At 36.5% G+C, this 21712-nt stretch overlaps 1 protein-coding gene across 4 annotated transcripts in view; it reads right to left on the reverse strand.

Annotated features, from left to right (window-relative positions):
* The window catches only part of ARAP2 (ArfGAP with RhoGAP domain, ankyrin repeat and PH domain 2), a 128042-nt gene that overhangs the window by 24939 nt on the left and 81391 nt on the right, over positions 1 to 21712 (reverse strand). For 3 of the 4 annotated variants that reach the window (XR_014692625.1, XM_084518018.1, XM_084518017.1), the window contains exons 20-27: positions 20857 to 21020; positions 18635 to 18847; positions 17539 to 17644; positions 16624 to 16771; positions 15753 to 15821; positions 5239 to 5313; positions 4586 to 4703; positions 237 to 365 (exon numbers count right to left, since the gene is read on the reverse strand). Coding sequence is in view for 2 of the 4 variants with exons in the window: in XM_084518018.1 (XP_084374144.1) it covers positions 237 to 365; positions 4586 to 4703; positions 5239 to 5313; positions 15753 to 15821; positions 16624 to 16771; positions 17539 to 17644; positions 18635 to 18847; positions 20857 to 21020 (1022 nt within the window). In the remaining 2 variants the exon portion in view is untranslated. Of the gene's footprint in view, positions 1 to 236; positions 366 to 1350; positions 1494 to 4585; positions 4704 to 5238; positions 5314 to 15752; positions 15822 to 16623; positions 16772 to 17538; positions 17645 to 18634; positions 18848 to 20856; positions 21021 to 21712 lie in introns of those variants that run through there. The other variant, XR_014692626.1, reaches the window with a different exon arrangement.

A 21712-nucleotide genomic window follows, 5' to 3' on the forward strand; every position in this document is an offset into this window, starting at 1 on the left:
GAGCTTATAGTTTCTAAAACACAGAAATAATGTAGTTTTTGTTCTACAAGAAAGTCAGCATAACCCTTAGTAAAACAGAAACTTCTATAAAATACTGGTAATTTGGGTGTTTTGGAACACATAAGAATCTATATAAAGACATCTATGAAAGAATTGTGTTTCTACATGAAATACCTAATTTACAAAAAAAAAAAACAAACAACAAACACAAGAGGATATATACAAAAGATACATACCACTGTAGAGTTTCATCATGTCTGTTGTTAGAAATCTCTTTATTATCAGATATGCAGTGCCAGGCTCTGGTAGTGAACTCCAGTGGAGAACCTGTTCTAGAACATTCTCTGTATAATGCAGTGGACGTTCTGAAAAATGCCCAGGGGAAAAAAAAAAAAAAAAAAAAAAAAAAAAAAGGAGCTGAAATAAGAAAATCAAGACTGTAGACCCCTAGAAGTTACATGTGCACTGTTTGTTTCATTCACTTTAAGCTACAGGAGAACATGCTTTCAAAATAAGGCAATTAAGCATTTCATTGACTTTCTGTAGCAACACCCTTGTTGGCAAGATCTGCTTAGGTAATGAGTATCAAACTGAAGAAACAAAAGTCAAATGTTCAACAATTCTTTTGTATTTAGTTATTAGTATTTCCTTCAGTAGAGATACTAAAACACTCTTTTCGAACTAATATAAAGGTTAGAAATTATCACAGGGAATATGTAAATACAATCAGACAGCAGTCAATCACCACAGCTACTAATGTTCTGTGAAAAAACACGCACACATACACATCCAAAAAACGCACGTAAACAAGAAACAAACCAAAAAAACACACACAAAACAACAACAGAAAACTAATTTGGAGCATAACGGAAAAAAAAGAAGTACTGGCATAGGTTGTGTTGTCTGTTAAAGACCAAAGCAGGCTAAGGCAGACCCTTGTTTTGTTACATTCCTTTGAAATGAAAGTGAAAGCATTTAGTTTTACTGGTTCTTCTCCCTACTGATGTGGCTGGGGAATTTCCAGACTTGCACTTTTAAATCCCAACCCCAGGTGAAGAGAACAAGATTAAAATACAAATTGATGAAAGTGTGACTAGACTGTGTGACGGCACTTTAACACACTGGTTGCTGAAACATATATTTGACAACACATCCACCCTAAAAAAGAGAAACCCTGATACCCTTCCATAGGATTGAAACACTGGAGTGATACAGAAGCATGATACAAAAGCCCAATCAGTACTCTATTCTACAAACTACAGTTCATATACAAGTGAAACTTGGGAAGACACTGCTAACAGGCCCTAAATGCACATTACCAGATCCAGCAGAAATATGAAAGCGACATACACTGCAGCGCAGTCTCTGGTATCACACTAGGCAATCCTGATGTGGATGGAGAGAGAGTCCACAGCAGTTTCCCTCTATAAGGTACCGGTCTCTAAATAATTGCTCCTCCATGAACACACCCAAGGACTCTCAGCAGTAAGCACCTATGGAAAGCACAAAACCTCAACAACGGCTTTGCAAGACGCAACTAGAGCAGTGGATGCATTTTCACTCCAAAAAGCGATTTTTCCACAGATTCCAAGCTCCCATTTGCTTACAAATTTATGTGGGTCAACACTTGAGAAAAGCTGAGTACAACTCCTGGAAAGTCACGCTTGTGTGACACTGTCACGTAGGGTCAGGCAGTCTAGCCCTGTATCTCTTGGGCACTGATGGGATAGGATGATGCCATAATCTCATTTTTCACTTCTGCTTCGGTAGATGAGTCTGAAATGTCAACAGCTGCTTTGAGACTGTCCAGCACCATGCTCTAGCAGAACACATTTTCCTGAATACCAGGGCTCCAGAAAGCAGCAGCCAAAACAACACACTGCTAAGTGGCTGAGAAAAACAGCGGTTGGTTTGCAATGCAAAACAATTACCTTACCTATAGACTTGTTATATCACTTAAGTAAAGATTTTGTTGTTCGGACATAACAACAAAGCAGCCTAACAAAAATACCAATCACCACTTTATAACTCAATTTCTTCTGGCCCTTTTGATTTAAATGGTCCAACTTTTTATATTTCTTTTCAACTTCTGGGAAACAGTCAACTCTTTGATGCGACAAAGTTAAAAACAACTTGTTGCCTTTGTGCAAGAAAGAAAAATCCATTTTAAGGAGAGTAACTTGACAAATCAAAGGCAAGAAACACTGGCAAATCACCACATCTTCCTAGAACACCAGCACTCCCAGAGTAAACACCTACTGTCGTATTTATAGTTACATTTAAGACCATCTGTCATCATGGATTACATGGTACATAAATCATCATGCTGAAATGCATTAGCTATTTTACTGGCAACACACCTCATTTACAAGCTATCCATCAAGCACAAATTACTAAAAAAATATACACCCTATTTTGTAAAAGCATATGGTACAGTACATTCTGCATTAGGTTAGATAAAATTATCAATTATTTCAAAATTTCTATATGCAAATAATCTAGTTGATATTTAATACTGCAATTTCAGTATTTCAAACAGCAAGAAGTCAACACATGCATCCAATTACCCTCTTACTTAGGTCATCATATGCTGGTAAATATCCAAAACCAGTCATTTTAGTCTTAAGCAGCAATAAATATCAGGAGAAAATTACTTTTTACAAAATATAAGCATCTAATTTTCCTGACTTCTCAGGGTTCATCCTTAGGGCAGTAAGTCTTAAAAAAAAAAAAACCAGTATCACCATGTAATGGACAGGTACCAGACTACAGCGGGAACACTATGAGAAAATTAATTTATGTCATAAATGCACTATGGTCTAATGAACATTTGAAACAAATAAACAAACTTTGTTTCTGTCGTGACATGTTAAAATCACAACTTACCTGTAAATGATTTCAATAATGTACCATTCAATGATACCTGTTAGCTGATGCTAGTAAGAACAACTTAACAACAGCAAAGACTCATTTTTGGTTATTTTGTGACATATTTAAATTAAATATTACATAGAACCAATTTTCTGTTATTTTCTTTCTGTTTCAGGCTTCTGAAAATCTGCCAGATTCAGCCATAATACTGGTGGAGTCTTCCCTGGTAAATGCCTGTTACTATATGCATTATTTTTCAGCTTTATTCATTTAGTTTGCCTGTTCTGATGATTCCTCCACAAAAGGATCCATGAAGGAGACATTTCACCAACATAGTCTCGACTACTTGGAGGTAGGTGTTGAATTAGGACTTGGCTTGCTCCAAGTTTTGTTTTATTTTTGCTATGTCATTTTCTACTGTGCTCTGTAAATCTCTTGTTTGAATAGGATACATTTGAATTCCTTAACAATACTGATAAACCAATATAGAGCCAGCAGTGTCTCTCTGTTAACTTAATTTTGCCATTCTCACAGTAACTAACTTAAAAAACCTTTCCAGTTCACACTAGAACACTGATTGTTATATGCAAATACCCCAAGAATCTGCCATAAGGCCTGTCTTTTGTACTTCCTTTTACATTCTCTTGACAATATCTAGTTTAGCTTTCATTTTCCGGTGTTATATATCAAGATCAATAAAATAAAAAATCCTTCTTCAAGCCTCCGTTACTCAATCAAAAGACATAAGAATTCTAGAGTCATCAGGACTCCTCCAAAGATAACAGATGCTAGCATTGTTTGTCAGTTGACACCCACATCTGTGAATCAGGAAATGAACCCTATGTCACAAGTCTATGTAGCATCACCACAAGACTGTAAAATGAAAAGAGGTGCCAGGACCATTCAGTTTAAAAGCAACTTAGCATGAAACGCTAATAGAGGCTGCTTTTTACTAAAAGTATATTTCTGTCCCTCAGGTATTTTTCAAAAATCAGGGGACACTGATAATTCATCAAAATAAATTGTTTAAAAATTGCGGGATTTGTTATTATTATTTTGAATCTCTCTAATAATGAAGTTCAGGCTCCAACATGCATAAACCAATCCCAACGTTGAAAGTTTTTACAGTTCGTGAACATTGTGACCTTGTGATTTTTGCCTCTGTTGGAAGCAGAACTGTAAAACAAATGTTTCAAGGGTGTGTTATCTACGCAATGCCAATGGCAATAAACACAGGATTACACAACCTTATGCTTTTTTTGTTTGTTTACACACTTAAATAACTGACTAAATTAAAAATAAAAAAAGGTCCTTTTCCCCAAGTATTGCATAGATTTTTCTCATTCAATTTTCTGGAAAACATTATTCCTTATTCAGTCAACTACTAACCTATTGAAAATATGTTTCTTACTTGTCATTCATTGGCAAGACGTATTTTTCTGTAGCTGATGGCTAATGAACTGTAAGCCAAAGTAATAAAGAAAATTTTTTTTGATCACCAAATTATAAGCATTTAAAAACAACTCATTGAATTAATTCTGACAAAGTTTAGAAAGAAATCATGCAGATGTCACAGTACCCAGATATAAAACAGCATGAAAGCTATTTTTTTTTTTTTTTAATTTCTATAAAAATTTTAAGTAACTCTTTAAATAACCTTTTGATATGTTAAATCTTGAAAACGATAAAAATTTGATGAACAAGAATCACTAACCTAGCTCTCCATTTTCAAGTACTTCAAAAGCAGCCCAGATGTCATCTTTGTTGGGAGTAATGTTTTTGATTCCTAAAACATCATTAGTTAATTCTTCTGCTTCTGTCAAAGGTGATACCTGTAATACAAATTGTGTCAGTTTATAATGTATTACACTTACTGTTTTCTGATTTTTTTTTCCTCTAAAGTCTTCCTTCTTGAGTTTGCTAAATAAAAAATAAAATAAATAATGCTGGGATTCACAGAGCTGGAAATCACTAAAAATAATACAGATTACTTTTTTTTTTTTCTCTTTTGCTTTTATTTAATCCCAGTAATGCATATTCCTATTTTAAGAAACAGCATTCACTGGGTACTTGTTAATTTGCAACTTGCGTTGCAGCCATAGGACAATGAAAATTTATACCACTGCATACTGCAATAAAACTAAAGGAGGATGTCTCTGCTTTGAAATTGGATGATAACCTTCTCTTTAAAAATGCACATTAAAAAGTCTTCATAAAATTTAGGTACACGGATAATAAAATAGTTTTAAAATAATAGTGATAGATACAAAATCATACTTTCATACGTAGTTACAAAAGTAAGTAAGAAAATATATTTTACATACTTTATGAGAAAGTGTTTGTTTAAAATCACTTCTGTATTCTCACCCTGATTATAATACTACAGTCTGGCTCCTTTCTTTCCACATAAACTTCAATCAGCAAATCTCCAGCCTGGGAAACCTGAAGGAAAGCAACAACAAAAATACAAGAAAGTCTTAACAAATATTTAAAATAATCTTTTAAACTGGGAAAGTAAAAAGATTATTTAGCAGATGTGCTAGAACCTACTGAACATGAACTTCTTTCCCCCTTATCTAAAAAACACTCCAAGTACATGCCAACTGGAAAGTCTGCACTACATTCATTAGCAAAAGGAAAGAAAAATCATATTCCCAGATTCAAAGGAAAAATTCAAACCCTGACTAAATCCAAAGTATTCATATATTCAAGAAACAGACTTAACCAATATATGTTCAAGTGGGAAAACTACAGATGACATATACAGAACTTTAAAATTGACATGAGTGTACTAGTATCTAGCACACTAGTGGTAACACACTAGGCTGTATTAGTAGCTTAAACCATCAGAAACATAATTCTGCTTTAAATAAGCCAAGCTCATTTCAGAGCCAAAACAGATTAATAGAATTTAAGACCATGAAATACAAAAGGACAGCAGCAAAAAATAAAATGAGTCCGTTAAAAATGAGAGGAAAAATTACTAATACCAGAATATTACAGTCCCAAAGTCATTTGTATACACCCAGATAACTGGGACTCATTACTACGAAGACTATATTTATGATTATTAATCACAATGAAAACTTGTCATCACATGTTTAAAAAAGGAATCAAAACACATGTTCTTGGTATCAACCTCTATTAAAGATAGCTTTTTGATTTTTTTAGACCAGATACCCAAACTTTTATGTAAAAGCTACCACGGAAAAATTAGATGACACGCAAATGTAAGCAAAATATATTACATAATAGTTTAATATACATAATTAAGAACATCTAATAATATGAACCTTACACAGAAACTCAGAAGACAGTAAATTCAGCATTTTATGATCAAGGAAAAAAAAGTTAATTCACGTGAAAGAATATTAGTATTTTTCTCTCGTTGCTAGGTTTGCTCATCTATGGCAATAAAATTACCTTCTTAGATGAGAAATTACTTACTTTTATACAGTTAAAAGTGTCTAGCTCCTTGCCTGCTCAAGTTCCCTTGCAATGTAATCATACGTGCCTTCAAAAGATTGCAGTTCAGCCCAGTAATAAAAATACTTTCTAAAACTAAAACTGTGATGAAGATCAGTACATGGGAAGAAAAAATAAGGTAGAAAACTGGTTTTCAGCAGGTGTATCCTTTTATTAATATGCCAATATAAAAAATTAATAATGAAATCTACATTAAGAATACCAATTTGCGTCGACTCTGAGAACAGTATTTGTAGTGATTTTACTTATTTACATATTAATAAAATTCAAAGGAAGAGGCCAAGAAAAGTAAAAACTACATTATATGCAGAGTAAGATATGGAAAAAATTATAAGAACAGGCAAGCTTTAAGATACATTTTGACTAGTTTACAGAAGCTGAAACTACATTTCCATGGAAAAATAAATGGCAGCACTCAATTTTATAAAACATTAAAGTCACCATTTTCCAGAATGTTAAAGTTAGTTTAGCCTCTGAGAATAGAAAACTAATGGAAACATTTGTGAGGAAAAACATTACAAAGCTACTTTGAAGAAAGCTTCTTAATTATAGTGGCATAGACTCAAAAAAAGCTCATTTAGTTGTAAAATTTGCTTTTCAGATGGTATTACAGAGAAAGGTTAGAAAAAAAAAATGAAGCTGACATTTGATTTCCACTGGGCTCATGTAAACAACCGTATGGAGAGAAAATGTGCTGTAAATTACAGCAGCAAACAGAAACAGCTGGCCTAAGTATATAGTGGACAGAAAATGAAGAGTGGCTAATGAAGTGCCACCTGGAAAGGAACTGCAATGACATTTCAGACATAAGAACTTCCAGGCCTTCAACAGAAATTTGTTTTAGTTGCTCTTCTCTGAGCATTCTGCAAGACCAGCCTGGAGATAATTTTTCTACAGCAACTTATATATTCAAATCTATTAAGTATTTGCAACACTGATTTCCCCTGCAAACACATGTACATTTTGATGCAATAATGTCAGACAATCAGATATTAAATGGAAAGGATTCTTACACAGAATTCTTAATTATAGTTGCTTGATGTTTAAGTTGCCAGCCACCCGTGCTGTTAAATCACTCTGCACTATGTCGTCAATTTCACCAGTAGCTGGAAGGCCATCCAAAAAAGTTCCCAAAGAGCTAGCACAAGTCCAGTGTCCAGGCTATATGGTCTGCAAATGCAAGTCTTGCATATGCATGGCCTTGCAAACTGCTCAGAGGCTATATGATTACAGGCAATGACCCAGAGGAAGAAAGCAGCTGAGAAGAATAGGTTTCAGCATACTCCTTCATTTCACTGAAATATTGGAAGATATTTCAAAGATACACTGTCCCACCTAGCCATTCTACTCTGAAGATGCTTAACCCTATCTCAGGTCTGTACTGAGAAGTATAGTTAACGGCACTTGGCTGGGGTCACAGAATCACAGAATCACAGAATTTTCTAGGTTGGAAGAGACCTCAAGGTCATCGAGTCCAACCTCCAACCTAACGCTAACAGCCCTCCACTAAACCATATCCCTAAGCTCTACATCTAAACGTCTTTTGAAGACTTCCAAGGATGGTGACTCCACCACTTCCCTGGGCAGCCTGTTCCAGTGCCTCACAACCCTTTCAGTGAAGAAGTTCTTCCTAACATCTAACCTAAAACTCCCCTGGCGCAACTTTAGCCCATTCCCCCTCGTCCTGTCACCAGGCATGTGGGAGAACAGACCAACCCCCACCTCGCTACAGCCTCCTTTGAGGTACCTATAGAGAGCGATAAGGTCGCCCCTGAGCCTCCTCTTCTCCAGGCTGAACAAGCCCAGCTCCCTCAGCCGCTCCTCGTAGGACTTGTTCTCCAGGCCCCTCACCAGCTTCGTCGCCCTTCTCTGCACCCGCTCAAGCACCTCAATATCCTTCTTGTAGCGAGGGGCCCAAAACTGAACACAGTACTCGAGGTGCGGCCTCACCAGAGCTGAGTACAGGGGGACGATCACCTCCCTAGCCCTGCTGGTCACACTGTTTCTGATACAAGCCAGGCTGCCGTTGGCCTTCTTGGCCACCTGAGCACACTGCTGGCTCATATTCAGCTGACTATCCACCATCTAATATGTTTTGCCAACCAATCCTGCTAATGACAACAGGCACAGTCAGGGAAATGTTGGATTCCTCTTGGGAAAAATTGCATATAAAATCTCAAAACATCCTTGTAACCACCTAGAAGCAGCTTCATTAATCAGGGGGCTTTAAGCAATAAATACTTTGGAATAAAAGCAATTGCCCCAGCTTTGATCAGACTCACTCCCTTCTGTATTGAAGTGGTCCCAGACATTAAGCACACATGTATTTCATATGTTATGTGCAGATGGAATTTCAGAAAAATGTATTTTTAAATTGAAACGCTAGTAGCATTAAAATTGCCTGCTACAGAAAAATCGGTAACTGGCACAAAATGTTCCACAGCTTAATTCAGAGGGGGAAAATGTTCATAGTTGCAATCAAATTGCCACAAATGGCAATCAGGCTCTTGAGTAAAACAGCTGAGGAATGGAGTCCAAATAGGGGCAACAGGCTGACTGAAAAGAGAGAATGCATTTCCTAACCTTAAAGGCAGTTCAAACTTCAGTTTATCAATTATGAAAAAGTACAAGTTTTGTTCTAATGTCTACTGCTTGTTTAGAAAGTTAAAAAGAATAAGGCCATCATCTCTCTGAGGCAAGTGTTCCTAAATAACTAAGGTCTCCTGAGTTCATACTTGCTAGCTTGACTTGTCATCACTCTTTTTCCAGGAAATGCCACGCAGAGTAAAGATACCAGTGGCTTGATAAGATCCAAAATAATTTTCTAACTCAAACTCACCATTTCATGTTTTCTGATACAATATTGACAAAGATTAATTAATACAATCCAGCAGCTCAATTACTTATTTTCCTCATAACAGATTGAGGAAACATGTAACAAATAGTGAAAACTGATGTTTTTCAAGTAGGAATTACTTCAGATGCCCAATTTTAAACTGCCTTAGTGACCAATTTTGTTCTAGGAATTTTCCATTACTTATTATCTTTGTAGGGAGAGAAACATCAATGACAGCTTTTGGTTAGGATCACTGTCCTGTCTGAGAAACAGAGAAGTCAATTATCTTCTATACTACTTTCCATTTTCTCCCAATTGAGTCCATTTTAAAGCATAAAGCTATAAATCAATGCACACAATTTATAGCAAACATCCATTTTGCCTAGACAATACAAATAATATAGCATAAAATGTCTATTAAGACTTAACGGTAAAATATTTATAGAAAAGAAGAAGAGGGGGTAATTTACTGTAATGTTTTTTCATTAAAAGCCTATTTTTCTGCTTCTTTTTCACTTTGAGATTTTCCAATATACAGGTACTTCTGATGTATTCTTCCTTTGTGTAGCGGTTCACATGGAAATCCATGCTGCTTGCCACTTTAATATAAATCTTTTGTTCATATAAGGTCTTGAGCAATGCAAAAAGGAACTAACCAGATTTTTTGGTCTTTAATTTCACAGTAGCAAACCTTAAAACAATCATTTATGTACATGCGTGCCCAAGGAATTCACTTTTTCTATTTAAATGTGGTACCCAAGGTTCCTTGGTGACACCTTGGTAAAGCTGAAGAGCTTTGTTTGTCTTATCAAAAACTCATCCAGGATATACTGAGAATGAGCCCACAGGCAGTAATGTGAATTCATTTTTCCAAGCCAGTGCCATAACAAATAGGTTCTAAGTTATTCAAGGTGATTGTAAAGTTGTGGAGAAGTGCACCTCAGGTTAGCTCTCATGCACCAAAGATGTTCAGACTTTCACAGTTCCTCATGGTACACAAATGCAAGACCTCATTAAAAAAAAAAAAAAAAAAAAAAAAAAAAAAAAGCACAATGCTGAGACAGATATCATAGCTGTAGTGTAACAAACCTTTCTCTAAAAATTATCTGGAAATGCAGTATTGAATAGAGCAAACATTTACAGAGAACACAGGTGGGTAATGTGATTAGGTAAAATTTAATGTCAGCGATCACAGAATCATTATGGTTGGAAAAGACCTTCAAGATCATCTGGTCCAACCACCACCCTACTACTAACATCACCCACTAAACCATGTCCCTAAGCACCAAGTCCAACCTTACACAGCCCAAGGATGGTGATGCCACCATTTCCTTGGGCAACCTGTTCCAATGCCTGACTACTCTTTCTGAGAAGAAATGTCTCCCAATTTCCAACCTAAACCTCCCCTGGCACAACTTGAGGCCATTCCCTCTAGTCCTATCACTAGTTATCTGAGAGAGGAGGCCAACCCCCAGCTCCCCATGCCTCCCTTTCAGGTAGTTGTAGAGAGCAATAAGGCTCTCCCTGAGCCTCCTCCTCTCCAGACTAAACAACCCCAGTTCCCTCAGCCGCTCCTCACAGGACTTGTGTTCCAGGCCCTTCACCAGCTTCGTAGCCCTTCTCTGGACACATTCAGGGCCTCAAATGTCCTTCTTGTACTGAGAGGCCCAAAGCTGAATACAGTACTCAATATGTGGCCTCACCAGAGCAGAGTACAGGGGAACAATCACCTCCCTGGTCCTGCTGGCTACACTATTCCTGATATGTTATATGCAGTACACCAAGCCCACAAACTCTCCGGTCCAGTTGAAACTCTCTGGTACTTTAAGTATTTAGCACTTATTTACTGCATCCTTTGAGGAACTGTTTTTTCCTCATGGGATGAAAAGAAATAGATTTTCAAAGTCGTACATCTAAATGCAACTCCTAGTCCATTTCTTTTTAGTTCTTTCTCTCCCTTTAAACTAAAGTAGGAAGTGACATTTTCTTCAGCTTTGAAAGTTCTATTTGTACAAATATTCTCTCTGAAACTAAAAGCTGACAATTCTAGCAATGTGTTAAGAACAAATGAGAAAAAAAATTGACAGTTGCGTACTATATAATAACATAAAATTTCAGAGGCAGCAGTGAAAGGCCATCCTAAGTACTAGAAAGCACTGCAAATTATCCTTTTTGTATTTATGAAGTCTGGCTGGATAAGCTGAACTCAGACACACAAAGGAATACAAGAGTTAGGAGTAGGGGCAGACAACCCAGGAGGTATGTAGAACAGCTACCCAGTTGTGCAGGAATAAGGTTAGAAAAGAAAGCTGGACCAACCTGGAGTTAAATCTGGCTATGGATGTGAAGGAAAGGATTCTACAAGTACATAAATGGCAAAAGGGAGACTTGGGAAAACATGGGCTTCCTGCTGAATGGAACAAGGGAATATGTGACAAATTACATGGAAAAGGCCAGAGTATTCAACACCTTCTTTGCCTCCATCTTTCCAACCTTCAGGAATCCCATCCTTTTAAGTCCAGAGGGAAAGTCTGGAGCAAGGAAGACTTACTCTCGGTGAAGGAGGCACAGATTAAGTAACACTTAAATAGTAATGGATATATGTAAGTTCATGGGGCCTGACAAACAGCACCCATGAATGCTGAAGGATTTAGATGATGTCACTGTAAGGTGACTCAATTATTTTTGAAGAGTCATGGAAACTGGGAGAGGATCCTGAAGACCAGGGAAGAGCAAATGTCAATATCATCATCAAAAAGGACAAGAAGGAAGATTCAGAAAGCTACAGGCTGGTCAGCCTCACCTCAGACCAAACCAATTGCCCTATACAGTGAAGATACAAGCAAATGAAAGGATAGCAGTATTTACCTCAGCTTTAGTAAAAACTTCAATGGTGTCTGCCATAACGTCATTACAGAGAAGCATACAAAATACAAAGTAAACAAGTAGACAGACTAAAAAGTGTCTAAGAAGTCAGGAGTCCAATAATCTTCACTAATGATCTTGATAATGGGACAGGGCACATCCCCAGAGAGTCAGCAGATGGTACTGAACTGGGAGCACTAGCTGATACATAGCTGATACAGATGAATCTCATGAAGTTCAACAAGGGGAAATGCAAGTCCTGCAACTGGGGAGGAGTACCAGCACACACTGGTTAGAAGGCAACAAGCTGGAAAGCAGTTTTGCTGAGAAGGTCCTTGATGTTCTAGCATTCAACATTAATGATCCAACACTGCACCCTTGCAGAAAAGGAAAACAGCCTCCAGGGCTGCATTAAGCGAAGCACTACAAGCAAGTCATGGGAGGTGATCCTTCTCTACTCAGGTGTGGCCTTGCCAGTAAGGAAGTGCTGTGTTCAGTGTTGGGCTGCTCAGAACCAGTAAAGTAAACTATTGCTAGATATTAACTATGTGTTCAAACATCTGATGGGAAGGAATGAAGAAAAACAAACCACACTCTTTTCAAAGGTGTACAGTGACAGGACAAGAGGCAATGGGCACAAATGTGGTGTGTTCCCCACCACCCTGAAAAACACACATGAAATTCAATTTTACATATATGTTTTTTGTCCTAACTCTGAAGGTGGTCAAGCAGTGGAACAAGTTGCCCAGAGAGGCTGTGGAGTCTCTATCCTTTGAGATATTCAAAAACTAACTAGATATGGTCCAAGGCAAGCTGTTCTCAGCAGTTCTGCATGAACAAAGGGGTTAGACTACGTGGTCTCAGCCTAGACAATTCTGTGATGAGATAGGAGATTTTGTTTGAATAGGATTTGTTTCGTCTTTAAGGTTAAAGTGATATTATTTTTGGTAAAGAATTTAAAGCTCAACCACGTATATTATGAGAATCAAGACTGAGTCTGTTAATAGAGTAGGTGCAACCATTAATTCAGAACAATGATTATTAACAGTAGAGAATTTGTTGTGATCAAAATAAGGAGAGTTAAAATTCCAATTCAATCTTTCTATAGCTTCACCTCCCATCAACTTGGATAGTCCTAGTGAAACCAATCCAAACAAGCCCAATTATTCATGAAGTTTACAATTTGATACTGTAGTTTTAAACTATAAAGACTAGTTTTGCTGGTAGCTTTTTATTAAAATCGGTGGCAATTTTAGAAAACCTAGAGATTTATTAAAAAAAAAGAAATGCAAACATCCCTTTTTCTTCAATAGGCAGCCTTCCAAATGCAATACACCTCATAAAGGTGATTTTACAGTGTTACCTGGGGTGGAGAAAATACCAAACAAAACCATTTTAAATGGTTCTTCTCTTATACTCCTTGTAGCCCCAGTTTTAGCCAAACGCACCTAACCAGCAGTTGCTCCTAAGTTATTAAGTTACTCAGCAGCCTTTCAGTTTACTTTCTTATTTTTTCTCCATATCTAATTAATGTGTCTTTACTGTCCCTTTTTGTATCCATATAATTTCTCTCAGATCTTCCTAATTTCTCCAAAGGCATCATGAACATTTAACCATGAAAGCTTCCCAAAAGCTGCCAGGAAAATGTAAATAGTGTAACAAAGCTGTAACATTATTTCTTTGTTGTTGTTCTAAAGAGCATACAAAATAATGTAATGTACTTAAAAGTCTGTGCATCTCCACCATTCAAGATTTTATTCTCAAATATCAGTAAAAGGTCCTTTTCATGTAGCCAGGAATTAATAAATTCCATACTTTAACCCCCTACCTTGCAGAATGATCTTAGAGAATATCTGTGTTGTTTTTTGTTTTGTTACATTATCAAGGCAGATGTTTCCATTCTGCAAGAGAGACGCTAGTAATGAACTTAATATTTCCCAGTGACTAGGCCACTACCTGTCAGGCACCAAAAGGAAGAAATAGGCATTCTACTTTTTACACACACACATTCACAGCAGTGCCACAGTTAGAAACCTTCATGCCACTCTATCCCAGACAAGAAGGAAATATGAAAAAAGTAAGACTCAAGACAGCAATGCACAGAACATTCAATGTGGATCTGCAAGACTCCTTTCTTCAAAGACATAATTAAAACTATAACAAAACTTGTTGGTAGGGTTCAGGCAGCCCTACTTCTTTTCTGTTACCTTTCTATTAATTTTTAAAGCCCCATTGTGTTGGGTCTGTCTGAGCTGGAGTCACCTTTTCCCTGCAGCAGCTCACACAGTGCTGTACTCTGCACTCGTAGCTGGAACAGCATTGATATCACTCCAGTGTTGTGTCTATTGCTGCATAGTGCTGGCACAGCATCAGGACTCCTTCCAAGCCCCCAAGAGCCAGCAGGCTGGGGGTGGGCAAGTGATGGGGAGGGGACATTGCTGGGGCAGCTGACCTAAACCAACCAAAGGGATATTCCATAACACCTGATGTCACACTCAGCAATAAAAGGGGGGGCTCTCGTGGGGGAGGGGGCTGTTCCTCCTGAACAACCACTACGCATTTGAGGCCCTGCTTCCCAGGACGTGGCCGAACACCGCTCGCTGATGGGAAGTAGAGAATAATTTTTCCTCTCTCTGTGCTTCCGCGCGGACTGATTGCTTCTTTTGTCTCTGTTTTTTTTCCTCCCATTCCCTTTCCCTTTAATTAAACCTTTCTTATCTCAAACCTCGAGTTCTCTGTGTTGTATTTTCTCCCCCTTCCTCTTTGAGGAGAGGGGGAGTGAGAGAGCGGTTGTGGTGGAGCTCGGCTGCCCACCTGAGTAAAACCACCACACCCATATGCTCCAGAACTACTGCAAGACTCTCCTCGACTAGTTCAGATTCCTGAATAAGTCTGTGAGCACCCTACACTCCCCTTTACCTCTGGCAATGACCTATCTTGGTCTAAGCTTAACAGTTTTTGCTTTAATTAGGATTGCACACAAAAGCCATTCAGACAGTGAAATATACTATCACTTCGTTGTTTCTTACCAATTCTCATTTTATTCAAAAGTTGTTACAGGTAATACTGAACTCTAGAATATTAAGCAGCTTAAGATCTCCTGGTTTTGTATACTGTTTCCTGAAGTTCAGTTTGATTGAAGTAACAATGTTTGTATGTGTTTGAAGCATCCCACAATAATATTTATACTTTGAGGCTCCATATGTGGCCACAAAACAGCACGTGGCAAAAAGATTCAGATACTTTAAACTCATAGGGATTGTCATTCATTAACAAAGACAGACAGCATGTACCCAAAGGTCATGAAATAATAGAAGTATTAATATACACTTGAATTTTTTTAATATGCACAATTAAAATTCCACATGATGGGTCATCATTTTCACACTTGTAAATGTTGATCACTTCCTTCTACTACAATTTATGTAACATAGCAAAAGCACACAACCACTTCTAAGTTATGTTCTGTCCTAAACACTAGGATAATTCCACAGTATGCTTTACACAAAGTTGTTTTGCTTTAGCATTTTATGCCTCCTCATATGTTCCTTAGTTCTTTAGTTAACAACACTAGTCACTGTGCAAGCCCAGGAATATATATTTAGATATCCAGGTATATAAAAAAAAAAATCTATAAACAACTAAATACTCTTTGTTAAAAGTATTTGCATACCAGTTTATTTTTGCCACTTACCTGAGTATCTTTCCACCTGGTAATAAAGCTGTTCTCTATATCCATTTGTTTGACCTGGTCTTCATTTATCTGTTTAAATTTGATCATTTTTGTTCAGTTAATAGCTATAAGCTAGTATAAAAAATGATACTATTAACTAGCAAAGAGTATTTCAATGTAATAAACTAATAAATACAAATACAAGAGGAATAACAATTACTAAGAATACAAATAATTATGCTCATATAGTGAGCTGTGCCAGCTGTGCCAAGTAGTCAAAAATAGTCAGTCAGCGATGGGATCATTATGATAAACTTTACCAATACACATTAGGAGAGGATTGTATTAAAAACTGCCACACAGAATGTTACAGTGATACAGTACACTCTAAACCAAAATGGCTATGACAAATTGCTTCTAGTAGTATCTTTTCAATCCAGTTGGATTCAGTATGCTTTCGGTTCCTTCAAGGCTCAAGGAACCCAACACTGTTTTCTCTAAAATCCTTACTGTAATCACAGTTCAGAGACTCAGTTCTTCCATGCTTCAGTTCTGACCATGGCTATAAAAACTGAATTGAAGTATTACTTTTAATAGTTATCATCTCGAAATTTTCTTAAGATTGTCAGCAGTGTCAGCAAGAAAAGTGTGCACCATTCTGGAAAATATCTCACAGCAATCCTATAAAAATAGTAATTCCTACACAGACTAAGCTATCTAGAAAATGAAATTTAAAGCAGGCAATTAACCATGTCCGCTGAATTAGAGTTCAACATCCCTGCATCTCCTCAGACAGTATAATGAATACCAGACCATCTCTAACTTTAAGATTTCTATATTTTAGCATGTCTAATAGTGGAGCAGTCAGGCTACTTTCAATAAAGATACCTACATCAAAAAGCTGCACATAATTTTTAATTAGATCTTCAATTACATTGACTTCTTCACTAGTCTGTCCTTTGGTTTGAAATAAGCATGAAGAAAACACCATGGCTAGATTGTGAGGGTTCATATGATTGATTTCAGAACATTTCTGCACCCTGTTGAAGGAAAAAAAAAGTGTATTTAGAAGGTTCCATTGTTCCCCTGGTTGTTTAAGGCTTCTCTATAGAACATGGAGTGCATTTCAAAAATATTTATTTTATCAGAAAAATAATATAGCTTGTTAAATAGCCACTATAGTAAAATAATGACCATTCCTACTTAATAATGCAAAACTTTGTATTTAACTGTATAAAATCATCCAAGTCACACTATTTTTATATACTTGCTACTGCTTATTTGATCTAGGAGTAGGAAAGACCTTTGTTGTTTAAACAACTCTGTATTTTGGGTATTCTCCACAAATACCTCAGTTGCAAAATGAAGCAGTGCTGAAATATTTGAAGGACTTTTAATCTCAAAATTACCATTTGTAATGTAGATTGAGGAGAAGGACATTTCCCCTGCAAAAAAAACCCCTTTTAATCTCAAGAACCATTTGCAACAATCCTAGGCTAGCAGATGGGACTAAATGAATTCACCTAAAGAAGATTCATCAAAAATTAACTTGCTCAGACACAAATACAGGCAGCCCTCTACCACTGTAAGGAATTTCCATCCCGGTATAGTTATCTACTACTAAAAATACAACTGAAAAAAAAAAACACATTATATTTAATAGCCTTTAATTTATAATTAATCAGCACAACAAGTTAAGCTCGACACTTACTAGTTGATGAAATAATCCTAATTTCATTCTTGATAGAGTTATACTGAGAAACATTACAAAAAAAATTCTCTGCTACATTCTATCATTTGAATTTACCTGTAAAGATGTTCAATTAATGCAGCTAAAGTTGCCTTATTGACTGGTGGAAGCGTCCGAATGAAAGCTCCATACTTCCTTACACGTTCCTTTTCATTCTGCATATCTGCCAAAAAAAATAATCACTGAGCATTAATAACAATGTATACCAAAAACCAACAACAGTTCTCATTAACTGTTTCTGCACCATCTAGTCATTTAAAACTAGTTTATCAACCAACCTTTTCTTCATGAAGACTATACTGACAACCTACTATTAACAGAGTCTATTATTATACACTAGATCAAGGAAATAGTATCAGCAATAAGACACAGTTCTATATTTAAACTGCAGGAACTCATGCTTAAGACTAAATTCTATGAAAGTAATTGCTCTTTCCTCTCAAAGGATATTTAACTTTGCAATTTGTGTGTACATCTACGTACGTAGATGCTACTTTACTTGTAGATACTACTTTAACAGTGCCCAGAGGTAAGAAACAAAAACACCTTTTCATCTTTTTTATTTTTATTGAAGAAATGTCTCAAGTTCCAAAGTAGTTTACAGATCTAAATATGTAAGACTAGTAAGAGGACAGCAGAGGAGAGGAAGCAGTAATAAAGTTGTACAAAGCTACATATGTGAAACAGTAGTAGACAATGATAGAAACTCCAGTATTGGGAATTCGCATTTGAGACACAGCCACAGCTCTCTACCTTTAAGTTAAGTCTGCTCTCTGTGTTGCATTGAGCACAGAAGCTATAGAGAATAATCACAACTGGGGCAATTGCAAAGTTTATGTAATGCTTTTTAATTTATTTTAAACATTTTCTTCTGAGTCCCTTATTTCTCTCAGATTTCTGAAAAAGAAAAACGGACAAACTCCTCATCTCTTGCAGTTGATTGTTAGCACTCTCCAAAAACAACCAAATGAGCCATGTTTTGATTTATTGGGTAACAGGAGTCTACTTCAGCCAAACTGTAAACATTTTTATCTGCTACAACTGTTCCGCAGATTGTCAAACAATACAGACAAGTAATTAGTAAAACCCCCAGATTTTGTAATGAGTATTTACAACCAACCTTTCTTGTATTGAGTGTTATTGCAAATATTACCTAATGCAGAAATCCAGAATGGATAAAGTTCTTTAGTGAGAAGAGCATCATCTATTTGAGAAAGAAAACTTTTCAATACATCAGTCACATCTTCAAGCTGATGTTTCCCAGCTCTTAGTTTAACACTCCTTGCATCTTTTTTGAAACTTTCCAGAAGTTCAGCCACATTAGAAGAATTGCCATTCTTGAGGTAGATCTGCTTGCTCCCTAAACCTAGGTTACAGAAATACAAGACAGAAAAATAAGTATCTATAAAGTTCGGTGCTCTTCTAAAAATTCAAACCTTATTACATGAAAAGCATGTCTGGCAGACAAACAGATCACATCTCCTACTAGTATCTTTCTGACCCTTTTCACATACATATTTTGTTAGAGAAAACACTGCCAAGTCTGCTCATAACCAACCAGACATCTTTGTAAATACACACATCATAAAATTAAGCAAGCCTGGGATCAGTTTCAGGAATGTTTTACAGGCTGTTCAAATCCCTAGATCTCCTAGTGACTTCCTAAATCAATGGTTTGAAAAGGCACGATTAATGAGAGAAGTTCTGATGTCATCTACACAAGCAACATGAATCCTTTCATTACTAGTACTTCCACTATTTTATTCCCCTACAATTTAGCTTTGCTTTGGACTCAGTATTGTATTCATCCAACCTGATGCACATCTCTATTAAAAGGCTCAAGATACTGTTCCTGTTTTCCGATTTTCCTCAGATTAAGGAAAATACCAGGCAACCAGTATTCTTGTATTTAATGACTGAAAACACCAAAGCCAACTTTAAAAAAATAAGTAATTAAATAAAAATATAGCCTAAAACACAGTCAAGTTATTGAATATAGCATGTGGAAATTTGATATAGATGTACGTTCCCATTCTTTGGCTTTGTTTCTCTTTGGAGAAGTTTCTCCTGTCTTCTCCACACTTGAAAAAAGAGTATCATTTTATAGCGAAATTCTTTTTTCCTTATGCATTTGTCAAATATATAGCAGCATTCTGTCAAAACCTATGAAATCATGTCTTACATTCTTGCAATTCACCCTTCCTGTGATGTCCACAAACACTATTGTTTGATATTACCCTTGTGTTCCTACTGTCAGGAACAGCTGTGGCACCTGATATTGTCAGTCACCTGCAGGCCACAACTGAAGACAAAGCTTTGATTATGATGAAAATATGTACATCTACAAATAATGCATACATACAACTCCTTCAACTTTCAAATGAAACCTATAACACTCAGTAACCCTGATCCTGGGGGAAAAAAAAAAAAAAAAAAAAATCTATAGATGTAGACTTCCCGTGTTTCAAAAAAAAAAATAAAAATCAGGAAATAAAATTTTAATCTAGAACATACACTAGCAATGTTTCTGATTGGGGGGCACCATTACCCTGCTTTAACAACATTTCTGTGCATGAAACAGCATAAACTATAGTTAGAATTATTCCTACTGCTATTAGTTAAAAAATAATGTAGCAAATACTTTTTCATGTTTTTTGACAACAGCTGCAACACAAACAACTATTTACCATAATGCTGTGTTGCCACGTTTCAAAGTTATTTAGTTAGATTTCAATCAATGAAACATAAATTAGGCCTTCTCATACTGACAGAGGTTACAGACACATTTATCCTGAAGATAGGTTTTACAAGGTTGGTATGTATTTAGTATTTCACAAGATAACTTATTAAACTGCAGCAGTAAAAACAACACACACACTATCTACATATGATCTAATGCTATGGAAAATTATGCTGGCAATATTTACTTAAGCAAAAAACAACTCCTTAGGCTCCTATTCTAAAAAAAAAAAAAAAAAGCAGCCTTAATACTGAACATGATTTCACAGTTACTATCAGTTTTTCGCATTTTATGATCAGGCCATTTCTGTTCCTGCTTCACGAAGCTTATTTTTAAGGCTAAGGTGCTCTGCACTGAGGCATGGGAGCCAAAAGCTGAGATACATCAGATAACAGCATCAATGTTAAAAATACAAACGTGTCTGTGAGTGAGATTTCTCAAGCTGTACTTCCACAGACTGCTTATTCTCAGATGCATGGCACTGTACTTCACCATCACATCAAAGAATGGTGGGGCTAACCGGAGATCTGGTTTTACTTTGGGTAATACGTAAACTTATTCAAAAAGATCTGAAGGTGCTGTGGTATAGGTATTATACAAATGATATTAGGTTGAATAAAAACTACTATACTTACCATACTGTGTAACAAATGCTATACAGCTGTTCACTATAATAGGAACATCATTTTTGCTGAGCTGCTGATCTTGTAACGCATTACCATCTGTACCCGCTGCTTTTTCAATTGCAGTATACCAGACCATGAAATCCAGCTTCGTATGGCCATGGATGTACAGTGTTCTGAAAAGTTTAAAAATATTTTGAATGCAGGAAAGAAAGAAAAATGTGATGATATTCTACAACAGCACAGAAGTTGTCTAGAGAAATATCGGAATAAGATAACAAGGCACCTTCCACCACACAGAATTGTGACGGTTGCCTATTGTTACAGCACCTTTTTCTCCAACTACATATGTACTAGCAGTGTCACAATAAATCATCGAGGATCCATATAGAGACATGTCACAAACCTTTGAAAAGACCTGAACAACATTTTAATTACTCTTCAGTCTTCCTCCTGCAACCTGCATTCATATGTCCAAGTCACAGTTAAGAATGAAATAAAAGATTTACAGACAACTTTCAAAACTAGACAAGACATACTTTCTTTTCTGTTTCCCACCCCCCTTTTCTATAGAGTAGCTGAGACATACTGAATTTCCTTCCTTCACCTGTATCGAAGTCCTTGGGAAATCAGAGATTTAAGGAACTCAGGAACACATATGGAAAAACTAAGTTGAGGTAGAATAAATTAACACTACGCCTTAATTACTTGCTATCTCAAAGTATGGTCCTGCTCTGATTATTTAAACCTGCTACAATAACCTCCTGTTTAACCTTGTCAGAATAGCTTCTAGGAAACAGCTACAAAACTGAACAGTTTAAGAGTGCATGCTCACCCGTATGTATGCATATAATCAACTGTTTTAAGT

This window comes from Aythya ferina, assembly GCF_964211825.1.
Source record: "Aythya ferina genome assembly, chromosome: 4".
NCBI lineage: Eukaryota > Metazoa > Chordata > Aves > Anseriformes > Anatidae > Aythya > Aythya ferina.